Source organism: Eumetopias jubatus, unplaced genomic scaffold (assembly GCF_037043125.1).
Source record: "Eumetopias jubatus isolate StellerSeaLion01/CBP00866 unplaced genomic scaffold, mEumJub1_p1.0 scaffold_11, whole genome shotgun sequence".
Lineage (NCBI taxonomy): Eukaryota > Metazoa > Chordata > Mammalia > Carnivora > Otariidae > Eumetopias > Eumetopias jubatus.
Window position 1 is genome coordinate 68,467,595 of NW_028274817.1, and position 21,935 is coordinate 68,489,529.

The 21,935-nt window shown below is 40.7% G+C and overlaps 2 protein-coding genes across 5 annotated transcripts in view; both read left to right on the forward strand.

Annotated features, from left to right (window-relative positions):
* PHKA1 (phosphorylase kinase regulatory subunit alpha 1) overlaps positions 1 to 13,465 on the forward strand; it is a 158,602-nt gene extending 145,137 nt beyond the window's left edge. Inside the window, exons 26-32 of one of the 2 annotated variants that reach the window (XM_028101449.1) lie at positions 1,428 to 1,529; positions 2,422 to 2,537; positions 4,566 to 4,616; positions 7,346 to 7,516; positions 9,609 to 9,662; positions 11,537 to 11,737; positions 12,971 to 13,465. In XM_028101449.1, the coding sequence (XP_027957250.1) occupies positions 1,428 to 1,529; positions 2,422 to 2,537; positions 4,566 to 4,616; positions 7,346 to 7,516; positions 9,609 to 9,662; positions 11,537 to 11,737; positions 12,971 to 13,144 (869 nt within the window). In that variant the 3' untranslated portion in view covers positions 13,145 to 13,465. The remainder of the gene's footprint in view (positions 1 to 1,427; positions 1,530 to 2,421; positions 2,538 to 4,565; positions 4,617 to 7,345; positions 7,517 to 9,608; positions 9,663 to 11,536; positions 11,738 to 12,970) is intronic. The other variant, XM_028101450.1, reaches the window with a different exon arrangement.
* A 6,823-nt stretch (positions 13,466 to 20,288) lies between these two features.
* HDAC8 (histone deacetylase 8) overlaps positions 20,289 to 21,935 on the forward strand; it is a 215,054-nt gene continuing 213,407 nt past the window's right edge. For all 3 annotated transcript variants that reach the window (XM_028101510.2, XM_028101511.2, XM_088028731.1), the window contains exons 1-2: positions 20,289 to 20,725; positions 21,224 to 21,276. In XM_028101510.2, coding sequence (XP_027957311.1) covers positions 20,501 to 20,725; positions 21,224 to 21,276 — 278 coding nt within the window. In that variant the 5' untranslated portion in view covers positions 20,289 to 20,500. The remainder of the gene's footprint in view (positions 20,726 to 21,223; positions 21,277 to 21,935) is intronic.

Consider the following 21,935-nt stretch of genomic DNA (forward strand, 5'->3'; position numbering starts at 1 on the left):
ATATTCCACTTCTTTATCCATTCATTGATGGATGGACATTAGGGCTCTTTCCATAATTTGGCTATTGCTGATAATTCTGCTGTAAACATTGGGGTGCAGGTGCCCCTTTGACTCCTCTGTCCTTTGGATAAATACCCATAGTGCAATTGCTGGATCGAAGGGTAGCTCTAGTTTCAACTTTTTGAGGGACCTCCATACTGTTTCCCAGAGTGGCTGTACCAGCTTCCATTCCCACCAACAGTGTAGGAGGGTTCCCCTTTCTCCACATCCTCACCAACATCTGTTGTTTCCTGACTTGTTAATTTTAGCCATTCTGACGGGTGTGAGGTGGTATCTCATTGTGGTTTTTATTTTTTAAGATTTTATTTATTTCAGAGAGAGAGAGAGAGCACAAGTTGGGGGGAGGGGCAGAGGGAGAAGGAGAAGCAGGCTCCCCACTGAGCAGGGAGCCCGACTCAGGGCTTGATCCCAGGACCCTGAGATTGTGACTTGACTCAAAGGCAGACACTTAACCTACCGAGCCACCCAGGCGCCCCACTCATTGTGGTTTTGATTTGTATTTCCCGGTGCTGGGGGATGTTGAGCATTTTTTTCATGTGTATATTGGCCATTTGTATGTCTTTTTTGGAGAAATGTCTGTACACCTCTTCTGCCCATTTCTTGACTGGATTATTTGTTCTTTGGGAGTTGAGTTTGATAAGTTCTTTATAGATTTTGGATGCTAGCCCTTTATCTGATATGTCATTTGCAAATATCTTCTCCTCCCATTCTGTAGATGGTCTTTTAGTTTTGTTGACTGTTTCCTTTGCTGTACAAAAGTTTTTCATCTTGATGAAGTCCCAATAGTTCATTTTTGCTTTTGCTTCCCTTGCCTTTGCACCAAGGGTGGGTCAACATTCACAAACCAATCAACGTGATACACCACATTAATAAAAGAAAGGACAAGAACCATATGATCCTCTCAATGGATGCAGAAGAAGAATTCGACAGAATACAGCATCCTTTCTTGATTAAAACTCTCTACAGTGTAGGTATAGAGGGAACATACCTCAATATCATAAAAGCCATCTGTGAAAAACCCACAGCGAATATCATCCTCAATGGGGAGAAACTGAGAGCTTTTCTCCTAAGGTCAGGAACACAGCAGGGATGTCCACTCTCACCAGTATTGTTCAACATAGTACTAGAAGTCCTAGCCTCAGCAATCAGACAACAAAAAGAAATAAAATGCGTCTGAATCGGCAAAGAAGTCAAACTCTCACTCTTTGCAGATGACATGACATTCTATGTGGAAAATCCAAAAACTCCACCCCAAAATTGCTAGAACTCATACAGGAATTCAGCAGCGTGGCAAGATACAAAATCAATGCACAGAAATCAGTTGCATTTCTATACACTAACAATGTCCTAACATTTCTGATGACTAGCTGAGGAAGCCACAGACAGCCTAATGAATCTCAGTCCTTCAGCCATGAAGAACCTCCTGCATCACATTCTCAGTGGCAAAGAGTTTGGAGTGGAACGAAGTGGTAAGATTTGAGTAATGGCATCTCCGTTTCAGAGTGTTAGTTTCATTTCATTGATTTTAAAATGTTTTTCTTTTATCAGAGGAACCTTTCCCCCAACTAAATAGAACCCCAATATATGCAGCAATTAAAAGCAAAGCTGTCTTCTGGAACAAGATTTGGAAACTACTGTATGTCTCTTTTTTCTCCTTAAATGATATATCACCTAAGTGGATTACTACCATGTTTTGTTTTGAACTATCTATTCCTTTACATTATCCTAAATCTCCACTTTAGGACAACTAACAACCCATATAACTTGAAACTTTCTTGTATTCCATTTGGCAGTAATTCAGTAGCATTTACAGTGATGTGTCTATGTGTATGTAGTTGTTACAGTGCATCTGACATATCCTTTCACCTTTGAATTTAGACACATCTTGGGGTCTGTCACAAATTAATCCTCCACCTGCACTTGGTGGTTTGGCAGTAGTATTTGGTATAAGGTACCTAAAACAGGGCAAATTAAAAAGGTTATCGCTCATGCTCAACTTTTAGGCTTAGGATAAAATAAATATATAATGTCAGACAGATGGATACTAGACCCCGGAGTGGTAAAAGAAAGTTATAAAGCAGTGCTTCTCAAGCCTTACTGTGCATAAGAATCACCTGGGGAACTTGCTAACATGCAAACTGGTTCAGTAGGCCTGGAGTGTGACCCAAGATTCTACTAACAAGCTCCTAGGTGATGCTGATGGACCACACTTTGAATAGCAAGGTTATAGTTGGTTGGTTGTTTTTGATTATTATTAACATAAGAGGAGGACACATATCTAAGTCTTTTAAGTGTGGTGGAGCAAAATAATTGGAACCTGATTATCCTCTCTCTTTCTCTTTAATCTGTAATGCTATATAGTTCGTCCCACTGATTCAAATGTTAGCCCTGCTATTTCTATCCATGAGATTGGTGCTGTTGGGGCAACCAAAACAGAACGAACTGGGATAATGCAGTTGAAAAGTGAGATAAAGCAGGTAAGACATCTTGGGATATCTTGGGAGATGAGCTGGGTGATTATCATGCTCAAGATCATTCTTTTGGAATCAGACTTTGTTGGGATCATTTATTTTGTTTCATATCCTGCGTTTAATCAGAGCCAATTTTTTTTTCAGGTGGAATTTCATAGACTATCTGTCTCAACTGAGAGTCAGGTGAAACAACTAGGGACCCTTTAACACAATTTAACCTACCTTTAGGCATGTATATAACATGCATGAGTTCATGGCCTTTTTACAAATAGGATAAACCACACAGCAGCTTGTTTGATTCTCCTTCGTAGCATTCATTTTACAGATAGCTTTCCTTTTCTGGACCAAACTATTTTGCTAATTTTAGGAGGGAAGTAATTGGTTTCTGATAATAAGAAAATAAAACCCTGAATTCCTCTTGTTAGAATGAACACGTAATTTTGGACTTAATTTTCTTTATGAAACTAGACTCCAATTACTTACTTTTATGGAACAGGCACTAGAGAGAACACCAGATTAGGTGAGAGCCTTTTTTAAAAAAATCTACTTTCAGGCATTGTCCCCAAATTAGATTTTTATCATTCTCATGATAGAGGTAGACAAAAAGTATATGGACACATAGAGGAAAAAACATCTAAATCACCCTGGAGTTGGTGGGAGTCCTCAAATATCATTCTATAGCCTCTTACTCATTTTTTTTTTTTTTTGGTCGCCTCTTACCCTGCAGATGAGAAGAGGCAAATTTTTGTGCTCTACAAAGAAATACTTAACATAAACTTCCATAGCTTCTTTCAAAACTGGGAAATCATGTGATTTCAGGGTCTCCAAGTTGAGAAGGTACTGAGTTGGTCTCCCCTAGTAGCACTTTTTATGAAAATCTTAAAACTACTCCTCCTGCCTTCAAAATTGATTTACAGTAGCTTGAAGAATTAAAGCCCATCCAGAGGAGGAGAGGCAAAATGGAAATTTTATTTGTTTGGGGTTTTGTAGGAGTCCGAACCATTTAGGACAAGAATGAAGCCAATGCTTGAAGTTCGGTTTGAAGGAAACTTTTCAGATTTATATTATGCAAGGGCAAGAACTGAATGGACTAAGAAAGGGCTTAAGGGCTTTGTAATAGAAAAATGTTCACTACTACATGTTTTTTCTCAGAATATGTGGATAATCTGAACATTTTCCTATCTGAAAGGTGAAAGAACTATGCTTCATACTGAGGAGTTAAACTGATGTTGGTAAACAATCCTTGTTTTGGCCAAGGGTGATTGGCTAAACATTTTACAGTTGTTTATAGTCACACAGTATTACTTACAAGTTCATTATATATTTAGAACTTGAAGTCCATGTTCCCAGCTAGATTACTATGATATTAAGAACTTGACCTATCCAGCTATATCGTTTCTTTTTTTTTACACATCCATTACCTATAGGACTGCAAGAAAGCCCAGATCATTAGGACTGTAATTTCAAGGATTGAGAGCCCTAAATATTCATTACTTTCTAATTTCTATTTATTGATTTCCATCCTTACGTGCCTCTCTGGTGTTTTGTATTGCTTAAGTCCTTTTCTCTACCACTAACCAATGCCCTTTTTTCTGATCATGGAAAAAATAAATATTTTTCAAAAGATTTTTATTTATTTATTTGAGAGAAAGAATGAGAGAGAGAGAGAGAGAGAACACATGAGAGGGGGGAGGGTCAGAGGGAGAAGCAGACTCCCTGCCGAGCAGGGAGCCTGATGCGGGACTCTATCCCGGGACTCCAGGATCATGACCTGAGCCGAAGGCAGTTCCTCAACCAACTGAGCCACCCAGACTCCCAGAAAAAACATTTTTAAACGTAGTTTGTTGTTGTTGTTTTTTTCCCCCTTTACCATGACTTCTAGAGTAAGGCTATTTATCAGCTTTTTAAATAACATGCTGGCTAGTGACTTGAATTGTCTGTAATTTTAACTCCACTAATAACTTATAAAAACACAAATAATGTTTGCCTTGCCTCATCCCTTTTAAAATCTTATTTTCTCAATTTTTTTTATAGTCCAGTGGTGGTCATCCCTTGGGTATAGATCTGATGTCACCGACTTTTCTGGTAACTGCTGTTATATTATATACCAATCACAAGTGCTTTGAGTGTGCTGTTACATAAGTCATGACATATACTGACTGACTGAAAAGATAAACAAATGAATCAAGAACTAAAATAAGTATAAAAAAAAAGAACTAAAATAAGTATAAATCAACTTCATATATGGGGGTAAAAATCTTTCCATTCGTTTTCCCAAAAGGGCAAGGAAGGGGGTTCAACTCCGGCCTCTTTTCCATTTCAGAAAGCAAAATTCAATTTAATAAGTATTTTTTTAAGTGTCTGTTTATACATTTATTCTTTCGACTACTATAATTAATTGCATGCCTACTATGTGCCAGGCACTGTGCTAGATGGTATCAGCATCCCCTGGGAACGTCTTAAAAATGTCAAACAGGGTTGCTGGAGTGGGGGTGAGGTGGGAGGGTTGGGGTGGCTGGGTGATAGACATTGGGGAGGGTATGTGCTATGGTGAACGATGTGAATTGTGCAAGACTGTTGAATCACAGACCTGTACCTCTGAAGCAAATAATGTAATATATGTTAAGAAAAAAAAAGAAGATAGCAGGAGAGGAAGAATGAAGGGGGGGAAATCGGAGGGGGAGATGAACCATGAGAGACGATGGACTCTGAGTAACAAACTAGAGGGGTTCTAGAGGGGTGGGGGGTGGGGGGATGGGTTAGCCTGGTGATGGGTATCATTCTGTGTGGAGCACTGGGTGTTATACGCAAATAATGAATCATGGAATACTACATCAAAAACTAATGATGTAATATATGGTGATTAACATAACAATACAAAATTTAAAGAAAAAAATGTAAAATCTTTGTCCCCACCCTAGGCCTACTGAATCAGAAAGGCTTGGGTGAGGCCTAGCAATCTGTGTTTTAATAAGCTTTCTAGGTGATTCTGATGCACTTTTAAGTTTGAAAACCACTGGATCGGCTATTATTCTGATTATTAATTTATCTAGTAAATATTAATTGAGTGCCAATTTCGTGCCAGGCACTGGAAATACAATGGAGAACAAAACAGATATGGTCCTTGCCCTCATGAAGGTTACATTTTAGGAAGACTGATCTCCAATTAAATTTCCTTGGTTTAAATCAGTGATTCATAATATAATGGCCTATGATTTCAGATTTCTTAAACTGAAGAGATTAAGGCAACTCCAACTTTGGTCTTTTTTTTTTTTTAAGATTGTATTAGCTATCATGGGTCCCTTGAATTTCCATATGAATGTTAGGATAAGCTTGTCAATTTCTGCAAAGAACCCAGTTGGGATTACGATGAAGATTGTGTTGATTCTGCAGATAAATTTCAAGAGTCTTGCCGTCTTAACAATGTTAAGTCTTCTGACCTATGAACATGGGATTCTTTCCATTCTTTAATTTCTTTCAACATGTCTTAAAGTTTTCAGAGTATATGTTTTACAACCTCTTTTGTGAAATTTATTCCTACGTATTTTATTCTTTCAGATGCTATTTTTTTTAAGATTTTATTTATTTATTTGATGAGAGAGACACAGCAAGAGAGAGAACACAAGCAGGAGGGGGAGTAGGAGAGGGAGAAGCAGGCTTCCTATGGAGGAGGGAGCCCAATGCAGGGCTCTATCCCAGGACCCCAGGATCATGACCTGAGCTGAAGGCAGCCGCTTAACAACTGAGCCACCCAGGCGCCCCCAGATGCTATTTTAAATGAGATTGTTTTCTTAATTTCATTTGCAGATTATTGATTGCTACTATTTAGAAATACAATTGATTTTTATATTGATCTTATATTGTACAATTTTACTGAGCTCATGTATTCTAATGCTTTTCTGTGAATTCCTTCTATATAAGATATGTCATCTGCAGATGTAGTTTTACTTCTTACTTTCCATTCTGGATGATTTTTATTCCTTTTCTTAATACCACTGGCTAGAACCTCTGGTACAATGCTGGTCAAAAGTAGCAAGAGTAAAAAACATCTTTTTGTGAGAGAGAGAGAGAGAGAGAGCACGGGTGCACAAGTTGGGGGAGGGGCAGAGGGAGAAGAAGAGAGAGAATCATTAGCAGGCTCCACTCCCAGCACAAAGAATGATGCAGCACTTGATCTCATAACCCTGACATCATAACCTGAGCCAAAATAAAAAGTTGGATGCTTAACCAACTGAGCCACCCAGGCGCCCCTACTTCTTTTTTAATACAAGTATTTATAACTTAAATTTCTCTTTAAACACTGTTTTAGCTGCATCCCTTAAGTTTTGGTATGTTGTGTTTTCATTTATTTCAGTGTTTTCTAATTTTCCTTGTGATTTCTTTCCTAAACCACCAGTTATTTCGGGGCGTATTGTCTAATTTCCACATATTTGTAAATTTCCTAAATTTCCTTCTGTTACTAATTTCTAATTTAATTTCATTGTAGTCAGAGAACATGCTTTGATTTCAGTTCTTTTAATTTGATTGAGGCTTGTGTTGAAAGCAACAAACTAAGCCATAGAACAGCTAGAAGTTTAACAGAGAGATAACCAAGTAAAGAGACAGCTGGGAACCTCCCAGCTGTCTTTCTAAAAGGATTGTATCCATTTATATTGTCGCTAGCTATTCATCAGTCTACTGGCTTCACAGTAACCTCTTCATCTTGGATGTTACACTTACTATGTGGTTTCTAATTCTACAGTGTGTTTATTATTCGGTTCAGAGGAACAGAGATGACTTTTGCTTTATGTTCTTTCCTCTCCTTTTGTCCCAAGTCACCTGGAATACCTGTGGCTTCAAGTAGTGGGTCCTTTCCTAGTGCATATGCTCAACAGACATCTAAAGATAATCGTCAAGGTCAGTGGCAACGCCGAAGAAGGCTAGATGGAGCACTGAACAGAGTCCCAGTTGGATTTTATCAAAAAGTATGGAAAGTTTTACAGAAGGTGAGCATAACACATTGTAGACATCTCTTTATTTTCCCCCTTGATAGTCTCCTTGGCCGAGATATGGCATGACTGTGATGTCACCACAATTATATAAATGTCATATGTCATATGCTCATATGGACAAAACCTAGAAGAAGACCTAATCAACAAAGTTGATTTGTTATTTTGATATTATTTACGATTCAGTCTCTTTCTATTATTGTTGCTATGGTGTTGTTTATAAATTAGATTTCAAAAATCATGGCTTCTCTGCTTTTGACCATAGTTGAACATTGTTGGACATTGTGATACATTTATCAAATTTGGCAACAAAGAGCCACTTTCTTTGTAGCTACTGTAGAGTGGAAATGTTTTTTGTAGCAATGTGCTAATGCTATTGTAAAATGACTGTGGTATCTGGGGAGTTAGTGTAAGAAGCTATTACTTACATTTTTTTCTTGGATGAAAACTAAATAAATGCAAGATCATAATGATGCTAATGGTCCAAAGACTCTGTTGGCATAACCAATTTTTGTTTTTCTTTCAAAGGCCTAGCTTACCAAAGACAGTTAAGGGGACATCACACCATTATGATTGTGACAGCTTTAGAGGGCCGAGAAGTCCACTGTACTCGTTCATAGGTCTCATTTATAGTCTCTTGGGTGCCACTTTCAGCTTTGTCACCCTTGGCAATGAACTGAAGAAAATATCATCCAGGACTTCAAAACCTTTAGTTACGTTTCTCCCCTTAGCACACTGATATTCTCCCAGGGACAGAAACAGGTGATCTTTGGGAAAGGTAAAAGTTGATTCCTCAGACTACCAGCTCTGGCAATCTTCAGTGAGTACTTAAAACTTGCTTTCCTCCATCTAACCTCTACAGAGAGGTATTTTATCTGCACAGTTATGCCTGGGATATGGCAATTCGATTTCACAGACATGTAGTAAGTGCTGTTCTGCCCCAGATACCATGGGAGGTATGTGTTCTTGTCACCAGGGAGTTTAATCCATAGTTACCTTCATAAATAGCAGCTATGATGCAAAGCCAAGATGTGTTATGATAAAGGTGCAAAACCACAAGGCCTTGAGACTACAAGAAAAGGAACATTTAAATATGACTGGGAAGATTGACTATTTTGTGGCAGAATCAAAACCTGGACTTGGAACCCTCATATAAGAGGGAAAACAAATGCCCTCTGCTTTGTCATTCCATTCCTTTTAGAGTATGAATGTAACATAATTACTTTGCACATATGTTTGCAGGCTGGTAATTCTCTGTACAAAGACTGTTATTTGGTATATGGAACATGGGATGGAAGTGTCTGGGGGTTGGAATCTTTGTGGCTTACTGTATATTGTTTTGATTCACTTAACATCTAAAATAGCAAGTCATTAATTCCCATTGCTCTTTAATAATTGAGTTGATGGCGAGAAGATGAAATATCATTCATTTCTGTACTATTTCTTGAGCATCCGCTGTTGGACTAGGCAGTGTCCTAGGTGCTCACAGCAATACAGCAAAGAACAAAATAGACAACAGTCTCTGTCCTTATGGAACTTACATTCTGCTAGGGAGAGACAAGCAATAAATAATAAACATACTAAATAAGTAAATTATTTAGAATGTTAAAGGATGACAAGTACTATGGAAAAAAGTAAGCAGGGTGAGGGCATCATCAGGGGTGCTGACAGGGGGACGCTTCACTAGAAAATGCAGTAATACATGTCTGCAAATGCAGCTTTTGAGTTTTCTTCAGCCCAAACATCTTTCTGAAAGCTAATTTGTGATGAGTCTGGGACCTAGCATGATATCCTCTCGGGTAGTCTCTGAATCTTTGGGGCTAGTCTCTCCCAGAAGGTAGACCTTCTCTATCCCTTCCACTCCTTTAAACAGAGGGTAAATCTTGCATGTCCTGTAGTCCACCCCTGATTCTTGCCACATAGTAATCACAACCCCTTGGCAAGGAAACTTGGGCTGCAAGGCCTTCCACTGGCCTGCGATTACTAAGCATCTACCCGATGGAGCACACTCAGAAATACTAAGTGTCTTCTTACAGGCCCCCAGTTGTCAGCATATCCTTGGTGACAACATGTTTTTGCTGTGTTGCAGTGTCACGGACTCTCTGTGGAAGGTTTTGTGCTTCCTTCTTCAACCACTAGAGAGGTGAGATTCTGTGTCTTTCACATTGTGTGATTGATAGTTTGTGTAGCTCAAGTATTTCAGGGATCATTTTTCAAAGTAATGGTTCTATGACTCCAAATCAACTAAACATGAAGTGCATTGGAGGAAAGGAGAGAATGTTTTTTTGAAAACAGAATGGGAATATGAGAGAGCAATTATGTGTTATATTATATAAGGACAGCCTCATTTAGTGGTTGACTAAATTAGGCTGGTTTATGTGAGTGTGGCCAGAGTCGGAGAGGGCAGACAAGATAGAGATCTAAGAATGTCTCTCATTTCCCCATCCTTCTCATACCAACCTTTCTCTTTTTTTTTAAGATTTTTTTTAATTTTTATTTATTTGACTGAGAGAGAGACAGCAAGAGAGGGAACACAAGCCGGGGGAGTGGGAGAGGGAGAAGCAGACCTCCCACTGAGCAGGGAGCCCGATGCGGGGCTCGAATCCAGGATCCTAGGATCCCAGGATCATGACCTGAGCCAAAGGCAGATGCTTAACAGCTGAGCCACCCAGGCACCCCCCCCCACCTTTCTCTAGTAGGATGCTTGTAGACTTTTAGATGATGAACTAGTGGTCCTTAGCTCGAACTGTATGTCACAGCAACCTGAATGCCCATCTCCAATTTAGTGGATTAAAATCTCTAGGGATGGGGCCTGCGCATCTGTACTTAAAAAAAAAATCCTTAGAATGAGTCTGATAGATAACCATGGTTGGAAAACATTGCCATGAACCACACACATATATTATCGGGTGCCTTTATATTTCCCTTCTCGCCCAATCACATAGAAATGATAAAGAATCGCCTTTGTACAAAACCAACAAAGGAACTAGAATTAGCAAATTAGGAATTGCAAGATTGGATAGTGGGAAAAGTCTCAGAAACACTGGAGTTGTTGCAGATGATGGCTGGACGGGCTGGTACAGAAAGCTAATGCTATGCTTCAGGGCTTCACGCTTGCCTAGAGGCCTCTTCTCTAATAAAGAACACTGTGACCTCTATTTGTCCTTTTTCTGCTTTTAAGCATGATCAGAATGTTAGTATAATCACTAACAATGCATACCTGAATGGTACCTTTACGAGTCTTCAAATTACCTTCACACAGATATGTGAGACAGCCAAGGAAGGGATCATAGTTCCTGGTTTACAGATAAGGAAACAAATTTAGGGAAACAAACTGTTCAAGGTCATAGAACTAGTAACTGGCAAAGACAGGACTTGAACCCTGGTCTTTAAAGTCCAAATCTCCAGTGCCACCCTAAAGTATATACTCAATACAGTTTTACCCAAACTTATCCCTCAATCCCCTTCACCCTAAAATAACTTTTTATTTCTTCCTGCCCATCTTAATCTAACAGTATATAACTGTTTTGCATAATTCTAGTCATCATGTAAATACGACTTTAAGTTCCACTTAGATTTTTCTTTTATGCATGGTCGTCGTATTTATTCTCTCAAATGACTCTATAAAAACTCATGAAGGTGCTGTACCATGATGTGCCATTATTTACACAACCATTCCCGTGTTCAGATTACTTTTAGTTTTACACTTGTGACTAATGCTGCTATAAACACTCTTGCACATGGGGCTTTTTTCCCCCCTCTCTTGAATTATTAACTTAGGACAAACTCTCAGAAATAGGATTGCGGGTTAGAGGGCACCGACACTTTTATGACTCTTGTTATGTTTCACCAGACTGCCTTCCAAAAAGATTGAACCAATTCATACTCACTCAGGTACTTTGAAGGAGACTGAGCAGCACTCTTGGCTACATTGCTTTTACTGCCTTTCAGAATAGGTGATTGATGCCTCCCCAGTGATGAGCGCTTAGGAATTGATTTTCTTTTTCTCTATCACAGATGACTCCAGGCGAGATTAAATTCTCTGTTCATGTGGAGTCTGTCCTGAATCGCGTACCTCAGCCCGAGTACCGCCAGCTTCTGGTTGAAGCCATCCTTGTCCTCACTATGATGGCAGATATTGAAATTCATAGCATAGGAAGCATCATTGCTGTGGAAAAAATAGTGCATATTGCTAATGACTTGTTCCTTCAAGAACAGGTAGGCAAATGGCAACCCGGTTGTTCTCTCGAAGGGGAATGTCCGACACTAACCTGACTGCACTCAGAGTGCTTCAAGAAGCCAAGGTCACTCTTTTGTGCCCTCTTCCTCAGCTCTTTTCTGGTCCCCCTTTGTAGTGAGTGGCTCTGAGCTCTGATGGCCAAAGAAGTAGGCGGTGGGACGACCTCTGTCTTTCACCAAGTGTTTTGCGATTGTATTAGATGGTAAAGTTACCTGGAACTCAGGAGGCTTTTATGCTTTTCATCATATTTCATTCTTCTTATCACATGACTTTCTGTAGCAAGAAGGACTTAATAAGAGACTATTGGATAGCATATCCTTTTTTGGACTATTAAGTTAAAGAGAAGGTTTGATTTTACCTTGGTTTGGTTTGTTTTTGTGTTTGCTACTTACCTGTAGGAAAATATTAAAGTGAAACTTTTAATTCTACATTTAAAAAATTTTTCTCAACATGCCTTCTTCCAGGAAATTAACTGCATTTAATAAATGCAAACTATTTATTGAAAGCTTTCCAAATGTCTCCTAGAGGAAGAGTAAGAATACTAAGGTGAAGGGCATGCACTGTTGTCAATAGGAAAATCTCCAAAATATGTAATAGGTGTTTCATTCTATTTGGCACTGTGGGGGAATGGAAAAGAAATCACAATTATTTTGATTTTCCAGGACAGTCCTAATTTTAAATATTCTGGATTGCTCTCTTTTTCCCAGAAAAGACACTCTTCCGTGTATCCGATAATGTGATCCCTTTTAGGCATAGGCTCTAGCTTGGAAAGCTTAGAGTCTATTTGAATTAAGTTGACTTAGAAAGAAATCAAGATCAAACGCAAGATAAAATGATAAGGGCTGAAATCAGTGGTACTAGAAAGATTCAGACCAAAGTCCCTCCAGGGTGATTTGTTGGTATTAACATTTGACTCTTAACAGACACAACTCGTTTAAATTAACTGTTATCTTTAACTTTCAAAACTTCTACGCAATCAGTACTTTACAAATAATGCCATAGGATTTGGGGGATCTAGTGAAAAATGCATGTACAGAAATCCATATTCAACAGTTTGTGCCAAACTCTGATCCCTTCCTACCTACACAACCTAAGACCCAACTAGTTGGCAATGGGGAGGAGGCTCGGAGTTATCCTAATCAGGACTTTAATGAGTAGGATTAGTAATCTTGCCTTTCCCCTGTGTTCTCCCACCCTTAAAAACCAAACAGAAAACCCTCGGTGCAGATGACACCATGTTGGCCAAGGATCCTGCGTCTGGCATCTGTACTCTTCTGTATGACAGTGCACCCAGTGGCAGGTTTGGCACCATGACCTACCTCTCCAAGGCAGCCGCCACCTACGTGCAGGAGTTCCTGCCCCACAGCATCTGCGCCATGCAGTGAGGCCTTTGGGCCCTGGCTGCTGGGAGCCTTTTGACAGCTCGTTCCTGCCTCGGTTGATTGTGCATGAGACTGAAACGTGTTGGCCTGATCACTCCTCCCCTGCCCCTTTACACCCCATCCCACCCAAGAGGAGTGAACGTTTTCGACAAACTGATTGCTTTAGAAGTGAACCCTGGCCTGGGAGAACATGCTCCCCCCAAGGCACTCCATCGTAGGCCTTAATTCTTTCATGGTTCCTGAGAGTTTGCATGTATTTTTATTCTCTAGATCTGTTACAAACGTAGTTTTCTAACTACTGTTTGGAGAGCAGGTATTAATAATAACTTACTACTAAAGTTTGGTTTTTCTCATGTGTAGTTTCATTGTGTGAATGAGTGATGGGTGCTTTGGGACATTTCTTTCAAGTGGGTAAACCCTAAATTGTTGGATTTTTATACTTGGAAATGTCTATTCTAAGTGCCTTTTCTGGGGAAAAGAGAGTACCAGGTCATGGTTTCCTTCTTTAGTCACATGTTGCCCCCCACAGAGTGATGAACTCCTTTCTGTATAGAATTATCATCCCTGTTTTTGCCTTCTCTGTATCCACATACATAATTGCTACTCTCCCTTTGGGGAAATATCAAAAAATGCTAGTGCAGCATCTATATGTAAGAATTTCTGTATTAATAACTGAAATCACATTGTATGAAGATGGCTGGTACTCCGAGATGTATTTGTAGCAGAAAGTGCAGAATAACCCAGGAGTCAGGAGCCCAATTCCCAAAACGAAGGGAGAAGAGAAGATGCCTGTGTGGTGTCTTAAACTTGGGGAGCAGAGAGGGAATCAGAGGTAGGTTAGTGCCCTGAAGAGAGCCTTGTGCACCCAACTTTTGCCTCTGAAGAGTGGGCCGACACACAGCATGCACAGCACTTGAAGTCTCTGTCTTTGGCAAACAGGAATCCAGCAGTCTAGTCTACAGCTGCCTTACCAAGCAGTCCTTCCTTGGTGGTCCTTACCTGTCTCTGTCTCACTTGCCTAATCACTTTCTCCAGCATCCAACCCCGGACCCGCCAGCAACTCCCTGCCCTCCCATCTGTTCTTAAACTCCTCACTTGCATTTTCACTCCCTGACTCTAGTGAGTGTTCGTAGCTATGTGTATTTTGATATCCGTGGGCATCTATCTGTTTCTTGTAAAAGCCTGCATTTGGGTGCATGTCTAAGCATACATGGGAATTTTTCTGAATGTAAATAGTTTCGATGTGTCTGTATATCTATCTGTATCTACATTGGGCAGACTATGAAAATATGTGTTTGTTATGTGGATGGTGATGACCGTGGCCCCCCAAGGCTGACACCCCAAGGGTAATGGAGGAATCCTTAAGTCCTTTTCCCTAGTCCCATGTTAAGGTAGCCTTGTTTGAAGAACGCTTCTCCTAACTTTCTGCCTTAGTTCAGGCTGCTGTTTGCTGTAGAATGGGTGGCTTAGACCACAAACATTTATTTTTCACGTTTCTGGAGGTTGAGAGGTCCAAGATCACCAGCAGATTCAGTCCCTGGTGAGGACCGGCTTCCTGGTTTGCAAATGGCCACCTTCCTGCTGTGTCGTCACATGGCTGAGAAAGGGGGGGAGGGCGGGCACTCTCGTCTCTTCTCCTTCTCAATAAGGGCACTAATTTTGTCATGGGAACTCTTCCCTCATGACTTCATCTAATCCTGGTTACCTTCCAAAGGCCCCCACCTCCAAATACCATCACATTGGGGATTAAGGCTTCAAGGTATGAATTTCGGAGGGAAACACATATTCAGTCCATAGCACTCTCCTTCCCCTTATTTATGTGTAAAGACTCTACTCATTTCCCTGTTTGCATTCAGGTAACTCCCTACTTCAATCCTGTCCTTTCTCTCAGATTTTTCAGAATTCTCTCCAAGAATGGGGATGGGGACGGGGCACTCTCTCAACCATTCTCATAGAACCCGTGACAATCTTTTGAGTACATGAATAAGTGAGCGTAGGAAGTAGGGTGATAGAAAACAGATGAGTGGAAGTGAGAGAGGATGGCTGACCTTTTTAGTATGTCTCTTAGAGCAAATGGAAACACACAGTAAGTAGCTTTCGGATCATGTGATTTTTCTGGTCGCTGATAGAGATAATTTACAACCTCTGCTGAAACTGTTGGTCTCCACACTGGCTGCAAGCCTACCCCAACCACAGGAAGTACGTCTGAAGTGGCACCGGGGGTGGGGGGGGGAAACCACCGCTCTCTGCCACGCTAAGCTAAGTTGCCTCAATTAACACTGATGGCTGCAGTTCCCCAGGCTTTACGAAGTTGTCCATCACTATGCTCTCCATACAGCGCAGCTTCACATTTAAAGCAACTTTTTGGAAAACTTGATTTGTATTTTCTTCCTTTTAAGCACGTGATACTAAAAGACACCTTGGACCTTCTTTTTTTTTTTAAGCACTTATGTCTTGAAAATAGAATTAAAAATTGGAATGTCCAGTTAAATCACGTCTGATGCCAGTGTGCAAAACTTTATGTGTGTCTTTGTGATTGGAGTTTCTTTGGTGGCTCTATTTTACCTACTGTATTTAATTGCACAGTACAGCCAAAGCTCATTGAGTGGAATAATATTAGTATAGAAATTCTATATTATACATTATATAATATGTTAGATAATATATGTAAAGAAATGCACTTTTATCTTTCAAACACATACCCACTCAAACTAGGCTCACTAAATTAAAATGGCTCATTGACATCTTTAGGGGACCTGTTCTTTTTATTTTCCAAATTTTGATTTAAATTAGTTAACATACAGTGCAATATTGGTTTCAGGAGTAGAATTAAGTGATTCATCACTTACATATAACACCCAGAGCTCATCATAACAATAGGGGACCTGTTCTGATGAATGAATAAGACCGATTTTGACTCAGAATTACAACTGTGTGCAAATGGTGCTTCTCTGCCACTGGAGGGTACTTAAAAACAATTTGGTCTCCTAAGTATTATAAATATTTGGCAGAATCTTGTTTATACTACCTATTAGCCTTTGTGTAACAAGTGAGGGTTTGTGCAGTAAGGATGAACCAGTCTCCAGGCCCATCCTGGTTACTTAGTTTTTACTACCCTGTGGGAATTTTATGCAACTGGTGGGGCAAAAGTTGTTGTTCTTAGCCACAACTCACAAAACTTCTACTGTCCCCCATTGCACTTACCAAACACCTAGTACCTACACTAATGCAGTGGAGATAAATACAGTGTTGTCCACATTCAGTCTTCATTTCCTGTTAAACTTGAGTGACCTTAGGTCTTGGTTTGCCCAGGACATGCTCCATTTATGCCTGTTGTCCTGGCATAATTATTAATAGCACTCTTTGTCACTCTCAAAAGGTGTCCCAGTTTGGATGATATGGTTGCCCTATATTTAGCAGAAGTCTGATTTAAGGCTAGGCCTCAAAGCCAAGGACCTGTTCTCAAACCACGAGCAGTGCTCTTGCAGTAGTGGTACAGGGGTAAGGAAACAGTGAGGGGAGACTTTCCCCAAAATTAAGGAGTATTTGGCATATTGTCTCTTAGATGATGAGCAATATTTGAGTGCTTACCAAGTGCCAGACATTGTTATAAGGTAGCTGGCATGAACCATCTTATCCTGTCTTTACAATTACCATGTGAGATTAGAGACTGTTGTCATCCCCATCTTACAGATGAGGGAACTGAGGTGCTGGGCACTTAAGCAAATGGTTCAAGATCAAACAGCTCGTAAGTGGTAGAGCTGGGATTTGAGCCCAAGCAGTTTGACTCTAGAGTTCACATTCTCAACAATGACACTCTCCAAAGAAAAGACATTAAAACAAGGGTCGGTCTGTTAAGTACAGTTGAGGCATCAGTGGGCAGATTGTATGGGGCGGTGGGCAGTGGGCAGAAATGCACAAAGAAGGTAGCCGGAGGAGTAGTGCCTTTTTAATTGTTTGCTTCCCCTTCTGCCTGTTTCTGCCAGCAAGTGAAGACAGGAGAGATCACCAATAGAAGTGGCATAGCCCAGCCTGACCTTGCTGGTTCAGAAGCTGCCTTTAGCAAAATAACGGTTGAAGAGAGTAAGTCAAGGAATTTACCCAGGGTCACCACACCAGTAAACTTTGGAGCCAAAATCCAACCTCCTTCCTTTGAACTTAAAGTCCTCCAACTGCAAATCCAGTGCTTTGGGAAGGGTTTTCTTCCCAATTTAAGGACCATATGGGGATTAAACATGTGGAAAATTGAGGTTAGGGACCTGTGGCATGGCTTGTGCTCTCTCTTACTCATGAACAAGGGTCCAGCCACCCTGTGAGATTTGCTGCAGGAATATGCTGCCAATTTCAGAGCCTCATTGCAACAATTTATCTTTCTCTGTACTTGAATCATCTTGCCACATTGTGTCCCAAATGAGGATATTGTTTCCAGTTTAGAAGTGTGTTGAAGTGTTCAGCTACCTGTTGCTAGATCTGAAAGAACACATAGAACAATCCATTTTCATGTCATCTTATTTCGGTCCGGATTTTAGGGCATCATTCGGCCACCCTGTATCCTGCCCTCTTCCTCTCACTGCCTATCCACGAAAGCCCAGGACAAATCTCATTTCCTCTTTACATTGCCAGCCTGTCATGCTCTCACCTTTCAGTCAACTCCTACAGCCCCACAGACTCCTTCCCCTCTATCTGTAAATATGTGCACTTCTCTTATCCTAAAAACAATCATTCATGAGCTCTACATCCCCTGATTTACTAACTCCTTCCTTCCACAATTAAATTTCTTCAAAGAGGAAGCTACACCTGACAGTGTTAACTTCACTCCTTAACCCCTTGCAGTCTGGCTTCCTCCCCTGCCTTGTGGTGGTTTTTGTTTTTGTTTTTGTTTTTGTTTTTGTTTTTGTTTCTTAGAACATCAGTGAGCTCCTAATGGCAATGACATTGTTACTACCTCTCCCTTCTTGTAACCCGCATCATCCCTCTATTTCTGTGAAACTGTACTACACTTGTTCTCACCCAGCTATTTCTTTTTTGTCTCCTTTCTGGCATCTTTTTCTCCTCCTAACCTCCACAAACAGGCATTCCCAAAAGTTACATTCTTCTTCCTAGCTCAAAAGATTCTCACCATGAGGTAGGGGAACCTTTAAAGAGTGACATGACCTGATTTACTTTTTATTTCCAAGTTCATTCTGGTGGCTGCAAAAAGACTGGATTGTAGTTCTGCAAGAGTACAAGCAGAAACCTGTTTGATATTGCAGAAAAGTCTGGGTGAGAGATGACAATCCAGGACGGGGGTAGCGGCTTCTCTGTTCCTGTGGCCCATACTCTGGTTTGAACCATCATTACTTTTTATGTGGACCGTTGCAACACTGACTGCCTCTAGTCTTTCAATAGCTAATCTTTTCTACCCGCCACTGCTGTGGAAATCTTTTTTTTTTTTTTTTAAGATTTCTGTTTAAATGTCTCCTCATTTCCCACAGAGTAAAGTCTGTTCTCTTTAGCCTGGCATTCAAAACCCTTCATGATCCAGTCCCTTCAGCTAAACTTGACTGGAAATGGTCTCCTTTTTGTTTTTGCTTATGCTGTGGATTCTAGTCAGTGTGCCCTCGCCTGGCTCTCGTTCCCACCAAGTAAAATCCTGTCCATGCACTAAGGCCATCTCAAATGCCACTGAATAGGAATCCTAGTTGCCATTTATTAAATACTTAAAGTTTGTTTATTAAGTAATCTAAGCATCCTACATTCATTACCTGACTCTGCTGCATTGCATAGTTTCTTATGTATTTGTCTCATCTGTACAAGAATGCAAATTCCTTGAAAGCAGAGATCAGAATTCATCTTGAGAACTGAATCCTTAGCCATAGTGTATATTTAGTTGATGTCAGATAAATGTTTGATGAATGACTGAATGACCACAGAACTTTGAACTAGTTGCTATGGGAAGATATAAAAGAAGCATAAGGGCTTACATTCTAGTTAAAGAACACATCACAGGGGGAAAGTATTTCCAGAATGCTAAGTATTCAGGGAATACTAAATGGAGGGTTGAGCAAAGTTAGATTTACCACAAAGTCATCCTGGAGGAATGAAGTTTACATAGTGAAGGGAATGTTCAAAGGCTTCAGTGTCAGGCAGACCCGGTTTTGAATTCCTGCTTTTCTGCTTAGTAAGTGTGTGACGTTGAATAGTTATTTGCTTTCTCTAAACTGCCTCTGTAAAATGGACATATTACAACATCCTTCATAGGACTTTTGCAAAGGTGAAAAGAGATAAAATATCCAAGTGCATATCGCAGTGCTCAATAAGTTTAAAGAGTCAAAAAAGCAAGTTAGATTTTAAAGGAGGTAAGGATATTGGATTGTCTGAGGGGTGTTCGAAGGTCACTTCAGGTTGATGTGAGAGGTGGAGGCTTGGGCATTGGCCAGCTTGCATCATAGCACAGGGGCTGCCAGGAACCCGGAAATACTGGTGATAATTCTAAAACCGCTTCAGGGTATTGTTTAATGTAGACCCTCACACTAAACCTAATATATGTCAGTAACGCTTGTATAGTTACAGAAGCAAAAGGAGGGAAGGAAGGGGAGCTGCAGTTTCCAAACATCACTGAAAGTATCTGCTTACCCCCCTTACTCCACATGAATTTTCAAAGAGTAATTTGACATCATTGCTTGATTGGAATCTACAAAGCAATTTCCAGAGTACCGGCCAGCCTCTTAGGAAAGTGCTATCGGCTTTGCCAGAGTAAATTATTGAGACTGTTAACTCTTACATGGACATGGATTGTTAATGGTGAAAAGGAATAAACTAAAGTTGCTGTACAGAATTTACTGTGCCAACTTTTCAAACCCTTTACACCATTAATTAGTTCCGCACCAATAAAAAAAAAAAAAAAGCCTGTCTAATGTAGCTGGGTGGTGCTGGGATCTTGGTGGCCACGTTGTGTCCATTTTTAAATATTTATATGGCTGTATTTGCAGATTGAAACAATTCATAAAGAGTTGAGGCTGCTTTTTTTTTTTTTTTAAGCGCTAAAACTCACATTCGCGGCTATTTTAGTAATTAGCCCCGGCTCTTCCGCTACCCGAACCCCTCAAAACTACATCTCCCAGCATGCTCTAAAGCTGGTCTGACCTCATCTCAAATGGCCCCGTAGGGCAACAAGGATGGTTAGTTTTGACCGTGCTTATTTGTGCCATAAAATATTGATCCTAATTGGCAGCTATTTGGGTTTTTATATTTGCCGACCTCCCGTTTTTGAGCCGTGGTCACTAAATGAAGAGGTTCTGGCCTGGGAAGGCCCATGCATTCCTTCAATTGGATGGGGAGCTGGGACAGTGTCTCTGGCGATAGCGAGAATAGGAGGGAATGTTGACCAGGGAGCACCGCTGCGGCCGTTCAGAGGAGCAGGAACCGGAGCCCGGGTTGAGTCCGAAAAAAGCCGGATCCAGACGGTGGCTCCGGAACGGCTGCAATTGGAAGATGGAGGAGCCGGAGGAACCGGCGGACAGTGGGCAGTCGCTGCCTCCAGTTTACATCTACAGCCCCGAGTATGTCAGCATGTGCGACTCCCTGGCCAAAGTCCCCAAACGGGTAAGAGAGCTGGAGAAAAAAGACCGTGGGCTTCTGGGGTGGGGGTGGGGGCCGTTGAACCGGAGGGCATTAGGAGGGGGCAGAGGATTGGGCTAGGGAAAATCAGCAGAAATTTGCGCAGCTGCACCAGGTGATGGAGGAAGTGTTCTCTTATAGTTTCTGAGAGCGCAGCATTTATCTGCGGGGCGTCCAATGCACCGGAGAGGGTAGGGGTGCGGGGGGAGGGGATGGCACTGAGGCGTTGGTGTCTCTACTACAAGGGATCCCTGAAGTGAGGAAGACGCTGCAGGAGAGAAATGTTCCATCACCTCCGTAAGGCCCGGTAGCTTTCGCCTTTAGCAATTTGTCTAAAGTGCATTGTAACTGTTAAGTAAAAAGAGGGGAGTTAAAAGTTACTTTCTTTGTTCAGGATGATGAAGTTGATGGTATTTCTCTGAATTAAACATTTAAGAGACATTTTTTCTGCCTTTTTTTTTCTTTTTTTGTTCATGTTTTTAGGCCAGTATGGTACATTCTTTGATTGAAGCATATGCACTGCATAAGCAAATGAGGTAAGTTGTCTTTCATGAACAGAGCCCTAAACCTAGGTGTTCTAGCCTTAATATCCCACTTCACAGTGGGGCAAATTAGAAACTGAGAATGGTCCTTTTAAGTTTTTTTTTCTGTTGTTATTCAGTGTTTGTAATGTCTGTAATCTAGTGAAAGTTCTTGAAGAATTAAGAAAACCTGAAAAAAGGACCTGAAGCAGTTCAGATCCATTAGAAGTAAGACTCTATTGCTGGAAGGGAAAGTATTCTAGGGATAGGTGCTTTGTGGCGATTTTGAGGAGAGTTACATTAGGGTACTAAAACCCACCTGATAGGGGGAAAAATGGTGTTTGGCTGGGTTCTGGGGTTTGTCTGTATTTGTTTCCAAGCCAGATGTGAGGGTGTGTGTTCAACTTCAGACTTTTAGACACCCCATCACCACCACCAGACTTTTACGAGTAAGCCTGGAGACAAGTCAAGACCAAAGCAAAACTCCTGCAACTAGGCCAGAACTCAGCACTGAGTTAAGTGCTTCTTTAAGAAAAAAAAAAAAAAATGAACTTGCTGTTAATCTTTATAAGAGTAAATCTTATAACCCTGTCTTGTAGGATTATTTATGACATTGTCTGGCCAAATAGGTGAGTGTCTGCACGGGCTTTTGTGGTATGCTTCATTTATCTCCC